This window comes from Phallusia mammillata, chromosome 4 (assembly GCF_965637545.1).
Source record: "Phallusia mammillata chromosome 4, kaPhaMamm4.hap1.1, whole genome shotgun sequence".
Classification (NCBI taxonomy): Eukaryota; Metazoa; Chordata; class Ascidiacea; order Phlebobranchia; family Ascidiidae; genus Phallusia; species Phallusia mammillata.
This window is the reverse complement of record NC_137255.1, coordinates 18,867,808-18,882,026: the sequence shown is the minus strand read 5'-3', so window position 1 is coordinate 18,882,026 and position 14,219 is coordinate 18,867,808. Positions and strand designations below refer to the sequence as shown.

General features: G+C 38.0%; 4 protein-coding genes across 5 annotated transcripts; 3 read left to right on the top strand and 1 right to left on the bottom strand.

Annotated features, from left to right (window-relative positions):
• Positions 1-51: 51 nt before the first annotated feature.
• Positions 52-3,715, top strand: LOC145222891 (uncharacterized). The gene is made up of 7 exons (XM_080089128.1): positions 52-978; positions 1,463-1,712; positions 1,776-1,845; positions 1,963-2,081; positions 2,164-2,292; positions 2,389-2,581; positions 2,812-3,715. Exons 1-7 carry the CDS (start codon positions 831-833, stop codon positions 3,598-3,600), a joined length of 1,698 nt encoding a protein of 565 aa, XP_079945254.1. The 5' UTR covers positions 52-830; the 3' UTR covers positions 3,601-3,715.
• A 1,227-nt stretch (positions 3,716-4,942) lies between these two features.
• On the top strand, positions 4,943-7,289 carry LOC145222893 (glutaryl-CoA dehydrogenase, mitochondrial-like). 2 transcript variants are annotated; one of them, XM_080089130.1, is made up of 9 exons: positions 4,943-5,117; positions 5,224-5,403; positions 5,567-5,678; positions 5,735-5,856; positions 5,914-6,043; positions 6,127-6,358; positions 6,426-6,655; positions 6,743-6,903; positions 6,959-7,289. In XM_080089130.1, exons 1-9 carry the CDS (start codon positions 5,039-5,041, stop codon positions 7,024-7,026), a joined length of 1,314 nt encoding a protein of 437 aa, XP_079945256.1. In that variant the 5' UTR covers positions 4,943-5,038; the 3' UTR covers positions 7,027-7,289. The 2 variants fall into 2 exon arrangements, with proteins under 2 accessions (XP_079945256.1, XP_079945255.1); XM_080089129.1 differs by having other exon boundaries at positions 5,221-5,403.
• Positions 7,290-8,390: 1,101 nt separating this feature from the next.
• LOC145222895 (cytochrome b-c1 complex subunit 7-like) lies at positions 8,391-9,949 on the top strand. Its single transcript, XM_080089134.1, has one exon. The coding sequence runs from the start codon at positions 9,287-9,289 to the stop codon at positions 9,824-9,826; it is 540 nt and encodes a 179-aa protein (XP_079945260.1). The 5' UTR covers positions 8,391-9,286; the 3' UTR covers positions 9,827-9,949.
• Positions 9,950-10,797: 848 nt separating this feature from the next.
• Positions 10,798-12,835, bottom strand: LOC145222890 (kelch-like protein 18). Its single transcript, XM_080089127.1, has one exon. It carries the CDS (start codon positions 12,803-12,805, stop codon positions 11,078-11,080), a length of 1,728 nt encoding a protein of 575 aa, XP_079945253.1. The 5' UTR covers positions 12,806-12,835; the 3' UTR covers positions 10,798-11,077.
• Positions 12,836-14,219: the final 1,384 nt, after the last annotated feature.

Here is a 14,219-nt window from a genome sequence, read left to right as displayed (position 1 = left end):
TGCGTTCAGTTTTACTATGAATTTAAAAAAGAACCAAACGTTGGAAAATGGGTCGTACACACCGCGAAAGTACTGCGGAATCGGTTCGACTATATTAAATTGCGCTACACAATTTTATCACGATAACCAGGTGTTTTATTTCTTTAAAATATAGGCCTATAAGAAGCAACAACAGAAATGCATAGACTCGGTGCGTTTTACCGCGAACAATAACACAGCAAGGATCTTTTGATATAAAACCCTGCCAATCATGGCTGCGAAGTTTGGTTACAAAAATGTCTTCGGGACGACAAACAAAGACGATGTAATGAGTTGATTGTGAAACCCTTCTATGTTTACGGCGCGACATAATAGCTGTTAATTCGTTTTGTTTTCCTATTGTTCTGCCAGGGAATGAAAGCGCGAAGGCATGTTTCCCATCAAGCCTGTAAAATGAATAAAGGTGTCACAGTACACGATACGGCACTGACAAATGCTTATGTTTTTGTGTTACTAGCAGCAAGGCAAATTCCGAAATACATTTATTTCATTTTAAAGCGTAAAGTTAGGAAGGCGTTAAATCATCGGTGCCGAAAGTGGCTGTATAAGAATGTAACGGGTTAGGTATTGTTGCGATTCGACCATTTCTTGCCGTAACAATATTGAATGTTATGTAAATACGGCTGGTCTGAAAGAAATTGTATTTGCCTGACAGGAGGGAAGGGCGACCCGTTTGATACAATACAAGCACGTTCAGTCGTTTAGTGACGGGTTGCGGACAAAAGACAGACGACATTATATTGATTTAATACTTAACCTGCTGTTGCACAAAGTCTGTTGTATACTTAAACATGGTTAGCGGAACGAAGACAAAGTCTTACTTTCCGGGGGGCGAGTTCCAATACAACTTTACTGCGAACCGAACGTTTAGCAGGCAAGGTGGAAGGCGAGGATCTACTCCGAAGTCGGTTAAAATACAATCGCGCCCCAGCACAAGAGGTAAATAACAGACAGGATGCGTTTCCTATCACAGTTCAATGCCGAGTAAGGGATCACGATGGTTTGTAAAAAAAAACTTTACGTAATGTTTAAACGGTCCTAGTTCGCACTAAAAACAAAAATATATCATACTAAAAGTGTGAAAAAGTTTGACAATTTGAGTTTGGGTATAGGCTCCGTGGTGGGATTCAGCCGGTTCGCACCGGTTCTATAGAACCGCCTCACGAAATTTTATGAGATCAGCGAACCGGTCAGAATTACTGGTTAATGTCAATGGACTTTTTGTAACAGAACCGCCTAAAACGTGACTTTTGTGATAGAACCGCGGGTGACAAAACAGTTGAATCCCACCACTGGGTAGGCTACTTACAAAATGGCACGAACACGATAATGAGCTTTTGCTTTTGTGTGTCCAACTTATACACAAACTTTAGTGTATGTAACTTTGGGGTGCGTGGGATTGCTTTTACGTTGATATTTGCAGGCAGCCAACTTTCGCCGGAAGATGTGATAGCGTTGGCGCAGTCGCCAGAATCCGACCTCATCCGTCAGTCGTTTGGCAGCTCGCTATTACTCCTGCAGAGCGGAAGAAGAAAGGTGAAACCGGGTCAGTTTGTGGATCTGCGCAGGCTTTCTCAAGAGCCGACATCTCCGGCCTTGTCACTTCGTGGAGATTTGCCAACACCACGTTTGGCGCAACATCTTGTGAAACACGTATCGGCAAAGGAGATGAGGTAAAAATACGTTCGCTTTGTTCCTTTGGCGATGAAGTAGGATAAATATGGTTTGTTATGCAGTAAGCAAGCTTCAACACAAACAATGTTCGGGGATGCTACAGCAACGAAATATTCAAGCAGCAAGATCGAGGTTAGTGTCTACGACTATATCTATTATAGCTGTTATAAAATCATTAACATACATATACTAGTATACCATATTTGCGCTTCTTGTTCTTAAACAATAAGGATTTTTTAACTGGCGTAGATACCAAGAACTTGGGAGTCCATTAAATCATCCACCAAGTCTCAAGATTCTTACCCGATTCACAACGCGGATAGATGTGTGCGCTGCTCTGATTTTCCAGATATACAAATAGAAGGAAGGTAACAACCGAAAACCTATTTTCTATTAAATCATGGTTCTAAAAGCACATCGACAATTGCAATTGTTTTAAACTTGTTGCAGATCGTTAAGCCGAATTTTGACGAATCCCAACACAGTGATGGCTCGCGAGTACTGTGAAATTCTCGGACCCGAATCCTGCCCTGACTGTGCAAGAACAAGGTCACAAAGGTCCCATCAGCGCCGATGCATGTAAGTGTGATTTCAAATGGTTTACCAAAGTTTAAGTCATACAGGATTTTGAGGTTAAGTTTGTGATTAGTAACCATTGGTGACTTTCTGCTGCAGAGAAACGAGTCCTTCTGTTGCAACCGACGTGTACAAGTTGGCATTGGTACATGAGCGCGCCCCTTATCTTAGCATGCGTGAAGTTCAGAGAAAGGTTTACGATGGAGATATTAGCGACAATGTTGGTGCACGGTTACGAAGCACAACAGCGCCCACTGCATTGGAATCAAAAACCGACATAGAACAACCGGACGTAAGCAATGTTGACTTGCTTGTAAATTTCATTTTACCCAACGTATAACTATTTATCTTTTTATCTTTTATAATAACTTATACGACAACACATTGTATGTGACAACATTCCGTTACACAACACCCTAAGAATCGCTCTACAGAAATCGTACAGAAGCATAATTTAGCAAAATATACACATTTTCTATTGAAACTTATTTGTATGTTGATCTCAAGAATTTGTTCATGCAGAAAGACCCAGAAATTTCCGTGACAATAAATAAACGTAGATCTCGGGAGCTCAAGTCATCTAAGTCGTTTGCCAAACCTGGCACCGCGTCAACATTTGAAACGATTCCAGAAGCTACCGAGACGTCCAGTGAATCGGATTTGGACGACGAAATTAGAGCGATTCCATTTTCCCCAGACACTTCCACTGATGAAGATCTACCGCGGGTCGAGTACAGAAAACTCGATTTAGAAAAGCCGCATAAAGTTAGATTATTTCCAGCAAATGAAAAAAATAAAAGCAATGACGAGGTTAAAAAGATTGAAAAAAATTTCAGCACAACTCAAATGACTCCGGTTAAAATCCAAACTAAACCGCGGTACGATAAACGTGTGGCTGATCTTCACGTCGGTGTTGTGAATCTACCTGTTCTTCAAACAAACAGTCAAAATAAGGGAACACTCACATCACTCCATACATTTACAAAAGACACCGTGCCTTCGCGTGACTTCTTTTTTGACATCGCTGATTTAGCAGACCGACTGCGCCGAACTGAAATCACAGAAAGATCTATTCGACGAAGGCAGAGGGAAACCGAAGAGCAATTTCTCAAAGCATTGGCAGAAGAGGCTGCGCCACAGCCAAATACTCCACAGAGTGATCTTGCGACAGACTCAGCTTCAGTGGACTCCATTGATCATGTTAAGACTTTTAATATGTCGTACGAGCCTCCAGTGTTGTATGAGAACAAAGGGCGGTACTTGGGCGTAAAGGCGCCACCAGCTGGCCATCGTGCAAGTGCCAGTCGATAAATGTAAATAACAACCGACTAAATTGCTGCTGGTTTTGCTTTGGTGATGTTGTTGCTAACAAGGATACAATCAATTCTGGCTGTCTTTTGTCATTACAATAAGCGCGTAAGCCTCATTTCATGGTGTCAATTTATTTTAAGTATAGGCTAGCTAAACGGTAAAGCTTCAGGCACCGAAGTGTTGTTATGTTGAATAGAAATCCACTAAATTTTAGAAATAGGCCTACTGACTAAACACTTTTATCCAACTTTTCCTGGCATGGAAACTGTTGAGCGAAAACTATAGGTATGTTTAATAACTACAAGAAAGTGACGTATTAAGAGTATGCATTTTAACATTTTTGAGGAATGGAGAGGCAAAACTGTGGCTTCAAGCCAGGCCTAGCCCACCATATATCTATTGGAAATTGCAAGTTAGGTATTTTACTCGGGGCCGAATGACCTGTCGATCAGTGGCTTAACCTGTTACATTGATTTCATTTTATAGTAGTGATGGCAGAAAAAAAAGAAGCATTGGGGAGACGTTTGAAATGGCGTACGGTATAAAAAAAATCAGGAATTGTAAATGTGACGTCATGTTGTTCAACTGAAGGTTCTTTCACTTTGCAATACCGTTATAGCCTATAACTGTGTTTTTTTATCGCATTTTATAACGACAAGACAAGCTAATGTACATTCATAATATGCAATATTTTTGTTGTTGTGCTATCATAGAGCACTTGCACTGCAACAAAAGCATGCCGAGAGTTACAACGAAGTTTTCTTCTTGGGTCTTAAAAAGTGTTTTATACCGCATGTTTGGCGTGAGCTGTGATAGTAGCCTACATAGCAATTCGTTGAGATTAAAAGTAAACTAATGGAGATGTAAGTGAAAATAGTTGCAGCAATAATCATTGACAACAAAAATGCAGTGCACATCCTTTTTAACACAACGCAGTTTCACCAAAGGCCGTCAAAAGTGTTTGCTCGTTTTTATTTTAATATCACTGAAAGAAATAGGGAAGTCTGAGGCATGTGGCTATTAAGCTGGGTATTACAAAACTTATTCCAACTACACAAAATCGTTTTGGGCTGCTTTAAAATAGAACTATTCGGCAAAAGAGTTTTATTTACGTCACTGCTGCCAGTACATATATTTTAATATACATGGTCACGGCCGCATTAACTCATTTCTGCGAGCAAGTTGGCGTGAAACACGCCCCTCATCAACCTATCCTATGTGCGCAGTGCGCCACTAACAAAATACTCTGTTGTTGTTTTAGAGTGGACACAAGTGGCGCCGTTGCGCCTAGAAGTTCTATTGCGTAAGTTCTACTTGGTATTTTGTAAGTTGTTATGTTGACTGTTGAGGTTATATAAGTCAATTGGTACATTGCAGTTACAGGGCAAATATCAAGTGTGTTTTTATTGATTGTGTTTATACAGAATATAAATTAAACATGTTCTGTTTAAGGACAGGTGTTGTTGTACGAAATTCTTTGCAGAGTGCAAATGTCTGCTGGACTGCATTATGCTGTGGTAAGTAGGTGAGACGTTGCATTGACAACCTATCTTTTTTTTTATCTATTTGTGACACTTTAAACTGCCCACAATGCAAAATTTGTAGCAAGTATTTTTCTAGCAGGAAAATTTCCAAACCATCAACAAAAATTCAGTTCATCCACAAAGCAAAAATTTAATTGGGAGGATGCATTTACCTTGGAAGGTCAGTTAACATCTGATGAAATTTTGATTCGAGATCAATTCCATTCATACTGCCAAGAAAAACTTATGCCTAGGATTACCAAAGCCAACAGAAATGAGAGTAAGAGTTCTTTGTGATATTAATCTGTGCACAATATACTTACATATGGTTCTTATATGTAGCACTATTATTTGATTGAGTGTATGAACTGTTTTAATACAAACCAATATGAACTGTTTTCCAAGCCACAATTGCCTTTGATAACATAACAATTTGTTTTCAGCATTTGACAGAAACATAATGAGTGAAATGGGTGAGCTAGGGGTCTTGGGTGCAACAATTCAAGGATATGGTTGTGCTGGTGCTTCTCCTGTAGCATATGGATTGCTTGCGAGGTATTTTATAAAACTACACATGTGAGCTTTAGTACATCTAACACATTTTTGTGCAGGGAATGTGAACGAGTGGATAGTGCTTACAGATCAGCTATGAGTGTTCAGTCGTCACTTGTCATGCATCCAATTAATGCTTATGGAACTGACCAACAAAAGGATAAATTTTTGCCAAAGTTAGGTAAGACTGTAAACATATGAAAGATTTGGTACCAACGGCAAACAATTGCATTTAAAGCCAGAGGTGATCTGATTGGTGCATTTGGTCTCACGGAGCCAAATCATGGCAGTGACCCTGGAAGCATGGAAACAAGAGCTACATACGACAAAGCTACTGATACCTACACATTGAATGGAGCCAAGTCCTGGTAAAATAGTTTAGTATACTGTACTTCTATGTTACCATTTCATAGCTTTGAAAAGCATTACAAATGTGTTTTATTATTAACAGGATAACCAACTCTCCTATTGCTGATGTATTTGTTGTTTGGGCCCAAAGTCCAAAAGAAGGGCGTGAAAATAATGTGATCCGGGGATTTATTTTGGAAAAGGGTATGCAAGGTTTATCAGCACCAAAAATAGAAGGGAAGTTTTCACTGAGGGCATCAACAACTGGACAAATTGTAATGGAGGATGTTAAGGTTCCTGGTGAAAATGTTTTTCCAGATATTGAGGGACTAAAGGTACTGCAAAAAGCTAACAAGTGCCTGTCATGAAATGCTTATGTTTTAAAAACTTATCATTTTTCAGGGTCCTTTTGGCTGCCTTAACAGTGCCAGATATGGTATTTCTTGGGGCTCTTTGGGTGCTGCAGAATTTTGCCTTGCAACTGCACGCCAGTATGCATTGGACAGAATACAGTTCAACAGACCGTTAGCTCATAACCAACTGATACAAAAGAAATTTGCTGATGCCTTAACAGAAATATCCATCGGTTTACAAGCTTGTTTAAGAGTTGGAAGATTGATGGAAGAAGGCAGGCAAGTGTTCAGCTAAATGTTTGATGGAATTAAACTACTGGCTTAATAAGATGTGTTACAAATGAAAACTAACATGTTGTGATACAGATCAGTTCCTGAAATGGTATCCTTGGTTAAAAGAAACTCTTGTGGTAAATCGTTGGACATTGCCAGACAAATGCGTGATGTTTTGGGCGGCAACGGCATTAGCGATGAATACCACATAATTCGCCATGTTATGAATCTGGAATCAGTAAACACTTACGAAGGTATGACTTAGCTTTACATGTCATTGGCATCAAACAAGTAAAAATCTATTTTCAGGCACACATGACATTCATGCCCTGATTCTTGGTCGAGCAATAACCGGACTTCAAGCATTCACTGGTTGATCGTCACTCGGTGTTTTGTGCACTTATTTTAGAAATCAACAATCGACTCGCATCGCACTGTTGGTGATTGTTAGCAATTTTGTTGTGTGGTTTGGTGATTCGTGCCTACAAACGAATTGTTCCTTTGCAAAATATGCGCACACTCGTTAAATATTGACTTTGTTTTGACTTTTAAATTGTATCGTGTTTTTTAAATCTGGACAGTTGACAATGTGTATGCCTTTTACTTGAGTGTTTACGAATAAATTGTTATGTTACCTGCATCGAACATATAACTCCTGTGCGGCTGCAAACGTTTTGCTTTTAACAGTCGGTTTTGCTTAACTCATTTTTTTGTGGACTGTACCGTATTTATTCCATTGTAAGTCGCGGCTTATAAAGTTATTTACCCACCGTTTGTGCGACTTTCAATCTAGTAAATACGGTATTTATCTATAGCTAAGATTACTTTGATGATTCACTTAAAATAATGTTAAACCTACAGTAAAGGTGTAGGGTTTTATTCACGGTGAAGTCGTACTTAATTAAAGAAGTATCTTTTGCTAAGGATATTTTACACTTTATCTTGGCTGTCTGAGCTTAGTCCGATTAAAGGGTCTGTATTATTACTATTTACTAATGATGCACAAAAGTTTCGGTTGGCCGGAACATTGAATATTCGGTTTCGGCCGAACGTTTTGAGCCGGGTTCGGTGCATCACTAGTAATGACCCTAAGGTAAGAGATGTGAGTCAATAAAGGTTGCTATCGTAACATCGCATGTGAATGTATAGTGAACAAAACTGATTATACCTTTACAATTGTGCATAAGGTCTTAGATGACGAAAAGTGACAACGGAAGAGTACTGATAATGGTACGATGACAAAATAAAACGTTCGTGGAATCATATTCTTGAATGATCTTAGCGCTTATTTACTATAACTTCGATACTCGATAGTCTAGGACGGCAATCTCTAAAAGTGAAAGTTTAAGTTAATAACTTTACATAGATAAAACACACGTCATTATCGACGATACTTCTTTTTGTAATGAGTGATAAATTGTAAATGAGTGATATCGGCTGCATAAACTTGTGACGTTGGTTGTGAGTCTACCGTAAAATAAATGTTGATAGGCAGACGTTATTACAGAATTTGTTCTCAAATATAACTATGAATATTTAAGTGCTAAACATATTTGTTTCTTTTTAACTTACATCCCCCCGGTAACTACCGCTTTCCATTTGATCAAAAATGCTTTTAAAATGTGTGTACTAAAAGGTGTACGTTAAAGTAAAGAAAAGGGTGTCGAAAGTTTTGACATTGTCGACTTTATCAGGACTTGTGAACCGTTGTAATGTCGTTGGGTTATTTTTAGAACATGTTTAGTAACCGTGCGTAACGAGCGTTTGTTAGTTTTGAGAATTTGAAACCATTATATGGTAATATATTCATATGTGTTATATATTTTATAGGACTGATTTGTGAGACATTTCTGTGCTGCATGATTTGAAAAAGCGTTTTTGTGCTGCTAAAATTATTTTCATTTGTGTGAAGTTTTAAGATTTGTTAAACAACTTACGTTTTACAAGTACCTGTACCTTTTTTGTGATGTTAAATAACTGTTTTTGTAAAAAACCTTTGTGCATTATAATTAAACACATGATAAATGGTTACAAATTAACAGGACGTTTTTTCGGGGTTGTAACAAACCTTTGAATGCAATTAGCATGAGGCTATGAAACAATATAAGGTTGTTGAATAGCTTTTCGTTATTAGAAAGTTATGTTAACGATTACAAATGTCCAGTCCTGCATCTAATCTAACTACTGACAAAATGATGCCAATCTGGTTAATAGGCACATTTTTGCACAACCCAAACCATTACCCATCACTTATTAAGAAAATAGTTTGGTTAAATACTATCAGGAATCTGGTTAACTGGATCTGTTCCTATTCCTTGACTATCAGTTGTTGAGAAAATAATTCTGAAGAAATGGGATGAAATGGAAATGATTATTTATTTTTTAAAGTGTATGTCTTTCCTGTCAACATACTTCTTACTGTTTTTGCTTTTAACCTACTGGTACAAAAATGCACCATGAATAATGAAACACATGCGACCACATATGAGAAAGGTTACATTAAGTGAGAAGAGAGTTAATGATATTACTTCAGAGACATGTTATAAAATAATGTGTGACATGTGTGCAAACCAACTGTTTGTCTTAATGTTCCTTTTTTGTTAAAAAAATGTTTTTTTAGGTTGTTTCATTGGTAAAATGTCTGCAACAAAGCATGGATTGCAGGTGCTACAAAAAGTTCGCCCTGCATTTGCTGTTAACTTGGATTGGCAGGTAGGAAAGTATGCCAACCAGTTGGATTGCATACATGCTGATTCTGCTCAACTTGAAAAGAAACTCCATAAGTTCAACTACATCACCACAGGATACTGTAAACTGGGGCTCTTGCGACATGATATGTTAAATGAAAAGGATCCTATAATTCAACTTGCCAGAGGGCGCATGACAGAAGAGCAACATCAAGCAAGATATTTCCGAATCAACCGTGCCTTGTTGCTTTCTGCAAATCACCAGATTTTGCCTACTGACCAGTGGACCCCCATGGATGCTGACCACCAGTACTTGGACCCGCTTATACACAATGCAAAACAAGAAATAAATGAGCGACAGATGATGAAGTGTGCCCTCTTGGATTTTGAAGACTACACTGAACGACTGACGATGATTCCTTTCCGCATGACAAATGCTCTGAAAATTTGGAAACTTCGTGGGAATTTGAAGAATCAACTGGTTGCATAAAATATGTTGTACTGCATGCCAATGTTTGCTTCATTTAAATAAAACAAAAATTGGATGTATTTATGTTTATAAATTTTTCGGAAATTTTGAGTTCAACCGTAATAAATGATTTATGCTTAAAAATCTGATTGGTTTTCTTATAACTTGTTATATTTTATAGCCTACAAGCTAAAGATCTAAAGGGGGTGGTACTAAATACAGCAGGGTATATCGTTTAGAACAGTGTTTCTTAACCTTTTTAGTGCTTGTACCCCTTGAGCTTTCATGATATTTTCTTGTACCCCCTCTCTACAATGGCCGACAGAAGCAAACAATAATGGGAATTAATCTCAGTGTATTTATAACTTACATGTTGAATACATGCATTAAAACAGTCTTGTAAGTTCAACAAAATTTACAGAACACCAACAATCAGGCAATTAAAATCAACTACACATAACAAAGTAACTTGTTACGCATTCTTCACAAATATGCCTAAATAATGTATAATTTCACATTGACTGTCGTACCCCCTACTTTGGTGCTTCGTACCCCCAAGGGGTACATGTACCCCTGGTTTAGAATATCACATTGTGAAATCAGCGAATTCAAAAGTCCGCAAAATCATAATTTTCATTAAAGCATATTCATGTCCTGTAAAACTGCCTGCCTTGTCATTGCATGCGACAAATCATGTTATATTTAGTTCTACCGTTTTAAGGGTATTTGTTTTGCAGCCCAACAGCAAAATAATTTGGTTAGCTACCCTAAACAAGACCTATGCATTTGTTGTGGAGTCATGGATTAGAAAATTGGTTCCAGTCCATTGTTCTAACATTAAACTACAAATATTTTATCATTTGTCATCGTTTTTAACTTCACTTAAAGAGGTAGGTATTCGGTTCTGTTCACACATTTTTCAATCCACATTACAAATTCTGCCTTATGAACACAATTCGCTGTAAATCAATAGTTTTCCATATGACTCCAAATTGCAAGGAAACAAAATAAAATGTTTATTTTCTAAACAAGAACATCAAAACAACACTTATTTAACAATAGAACAGAAAGCAAAGATGTTTTAAAAAAATGGCAGACTCTAACACACTTGATATGACAAGGTAGATAAAATGAATGATTCAGTTGAATTAAGCATTTTAAATTAATGCTACATTGCACACAAGTAAAAAAGGTATATATTTAGGTAAATAATAACCAAACGCTGCAAATAATATGGGCTATAATGTTTTGTTACAAATATTGTCTATAAGTCTAGCCTGAAAATGGGACAGCTCCAACTCCAACACCTCCATCATGTGCCCACATACGATCAGATTGCTTCCATGAGTTGGTCTCTGGATCATACATTTCCACTGAATTGAGGTTTGAACAGCCATCATATCCACCAAGGGCGTATATTTTTCCACCGCTGACTGCAACTCCCACTCGACTTCTTCGAAGGCTCATGGGTGCCAAAAAACACCACTGGTTGGTGACCCGGTCAAACACTTCCACAGAGTTGAGAAACTTCTGTCCATCATAGCCACCAAAGACAAACATGCGACCTTGTAGTGAAGCTACCCCATGTCGGCATCGTTTAGAAAGCATTGGCACACTAAGGCACCATTTGTCTTGTTTTTGGTCATAAAATTCAATCGAATTAAAAATAGACAGACCATCATGCCCACCCAAAACATATACAGAACTTTCAAACACAGCTACAGCGGCAGCACTTCGGCTTTTGTTCATATTGGCAACTTTGTCCCATGCTTGGGTGTGTGGTCGGTACACTTCACAGCTGCTCAATGAGGCAATGCCGTCATATCCACCACATACAAACAATTGGTCATCATGTGCAACACAACCCAGTGCACTCCGCTTTTCCTGCATGGGTTTGATATCACACCACTCATCTGTGTCTGGAAGATAAATTTCAACAGTGTTGAGGCGGTTTGTACCATCATAACCTCCAACAGCATACAGCTGGCCAGCTAGGACAGCAACACCAACACGACTTCGGCAAGTGCGCATGGATGCCACCAATTCCCATCTTCCAACAATTGGTGTGTACTTTTCCACTGTGTTTAGAGCTTCACCAGCAGATGTGAGACCACCCACAGCAAAAATCATGTCAAGAATTTCGCTGCAGTATCTGGGGCGGACAATATTGGGTGGAAATTCAGACCGTCGATCGGGAATGAGATGATAATCTTTTGCTTTGTCTACTAAATCTCGGCATTTAAGGCAACACTTCACAGCCTGGTCAGTTTGAACAACATCACTTAAAAACTCAGGACGAAGCAATGGTAACCGCACCTGTTGCAACAAATCCTGCATAAAAGATGAGCGATTTTCAAAATCATGTTTTACCCAAGCTGCGGCAGCATAAAAAACTTGTTCCTCTGATTTGACATGAAGCTCATTCCGAGACAAAATATTGATAACAGATTCCTTTGTATGCAACAAAAACTCCTCAGACTTGGACACCTCAACAAAGTGTTGATGAAGATAGCTGTTAGCTTTCTCAACAAGTGGCATGCACATGAGCATTTCACCGAATTGCCGAATGCCAAGGCAGTTGTTTGGATGTAGTTGCTTTTTCAGGAAGTCACAACAGAAGTCCTTCACAACATCAAGTTGTAGGAAGTTCGCTCCTACCATAATGGATTGAACTGTTCTGCTGTCCACTGTAATGCTTCCAGTGTAGGCATAATTTATTAGAGCTTCCAGGGCATGTTCTTCTATTCCCTGAATTAGGATCTCATTTTTATGTGCCTCCACCATGTCTGAGGTAAACATGCTGTTAAAATATGGAATTGATGCAGCAAGGACAATGCGATGGGCAGAATACTGGGTATCATCAACCTTCAATGTAACATCACACATTTTCCCAAGACGCCGAATTCTTTGCAGCATTGCAAATGCATCAGTAGGAAAGGAGTTATTCTGCAAGGTTTCCTCTGTAACGGCATAATCCATTTCAGACATATCAAACGACATCTTAAATTTCTGTAAAAAAGAGTCAATATTAGTTCAGCGCTCTATACCCGCTTTACCTTATAACAGATAAGAACTAGAAGGGTGGATTTGTATTTTGCCATTACACATACACTATCAAAGTTTTTTTTTTTAAAAGGACACATAAAAATGTACATAATTATAATATACACTGCTAATGGGTTCAATACAGTGGTGGGAAACAGCCGGTTTGCACCGGTTCTATAGAACCGTCTCACGAAATTTTATGAGATCAGCGAACCGGTTGGCATAACTGGTCACTGTCAATTGACTTTTTGTAACAAAACCGGCTGAAAAATACGAATTTTCTGATAGAACCGGCTGACAAAAAATTTGAATCCCACCACTGGTTCAATACATTATAACTTGGATTCTTTGAATACAAATCTTTTAAGCCAATTTAAAAAATGCTGCATAAAGATAAAGCCCAGGTGCACAAAAGGCGAAAGTTGCATTCAACAATTTTCCTGAAAGAGCAACTAAAAAAAGATATCTATATTAATAAATGAATCTCCAATTTTATTACATGATTAACACATAAGTTTCGCTCAATTGTTTATCGTAGTAACCATAAGTACAGATAAAGCATGCAAACTTCAACAATAACACTGCGAATACTGACACTGTGCAGCAAATCGGACAAACAAAAGCGAACTGGTAAAGTGACAATTATTAGACTCCTGTAATTCTTTCAGATAAAGCTTATCGATTTAAACGAGTGAAAATTATTTTTAACTCATCGGATCCGGGCAAGTTGCGATATATTCAGATTAAATCAATAAGTTTGAATATATGTTGCTTACTTATCTTTAATGTTTAATTCCGATTTTATCAAAAAATTAACATAAGTAAACTTTTGTTAATACGTAAACATTTTTGCACGTTATGGTCAGTGTAAGTCCATACAAGTGGTACGTAAATGTTGCGAACACTTTTACGCATTCAAAACTAAAGAATACAAAAAATATTGCCACTGTAGTTCCATTGTTAAATCGTTGCAGTTCAAAAGCGTTTTAAGCAGGTCTTTTCCATCTGCTGAGAGGATTGCGAATTCATTTTTCAGAGCGTACCTGTAAATTTACACCTAAAGCACTGTTTAATGCAAGCAAAAGCCTACAGGGCACACAAAGACGTGCGAACTGTGTTTTGTCGTTTTTTGTTCGTAGTTGTTGATTTTCTTACTATGTTACATTTGACACTGTTGCTTAAAAATAGACAAAGTAATATCAAATGATAGAAACATGTTTGCAAATTTATAGAAAACTTCTTTCACACCAAATTTGATTTTTTGCAGTGAACAAACATTTTGTGTGTGTACAAAACGTCAAAACTCAAAACCCATAGGTTTGTTGATTTTTGGGGGTTGTTTTAAAATGATGATACTATTGATTTCATG

What these genes read in the sequence shown, in the direction of transcription:
- LOC145222891 (XM_080089128.1), top strand. Translation starts at nt 831, where the DNA reads ATGGTTAGCGGAACGAAGACAAAGTCTTACTTTCCGGGGGGCGAGTTC. An exon ending in GTATCGGCAAAGGAGATGAG is followed by an intron (nt 1,713 to 1,775) that starts GTAAAAATACGT and finishes TTTGTTATGCAG; the next exon opens with TAAGCAAGCTTCAACACAAA. An exon ending in ATTCAAGCAGCAAGATCGAG is followed by an intron (nt 1,846 to 1,962) that starts GTTAGTGTCTAC and finishes TAACTGGCGTAG; the next exon opens with ATACCAAGAACTTGGGAGTC.
- LOC145222890 (XM_080089127.1), bottom strand. Translation starts at nt 12,805, where the DNA reads ATGTCGTTTGATATGTCTGAAATGGATTATGCCGTTACAGAGGAAACC.
- LOC145222895 (XM_080089134.1), top strand. Translation starts at nt 9,287, where the DNA reads ATGTCTGCAACAAAGCATGGATTGCAGGTGCTACAAAAAGTTCGCCCT.
- LOC145222893 (XM_080089129.1), top strand. Translation starts at nt 5,039, where the DNA reads ATGTTCTGTTTAAGGACAGGTGTTGTTGTACGAAATTCTTTGCAGAGT. An exon ending in TTGAATGGAGCCAAGTCCTG is followed by an intron (nt 6,044 to 6,126) that starts GTAAAATAGTTT and finishes TATTATTAACAG; the next exon opens with GATAACCAACTCTCCTATTG. An exon ending in AGATTGATGGAAGAAGGCAG is followed by an intron (nt 6,656 to 6,742) that starts GCAAGTGTTCAG and finishes GTTGTGATACAG; the next exon opens with ATCAGTTCCTGAAATGGTAT.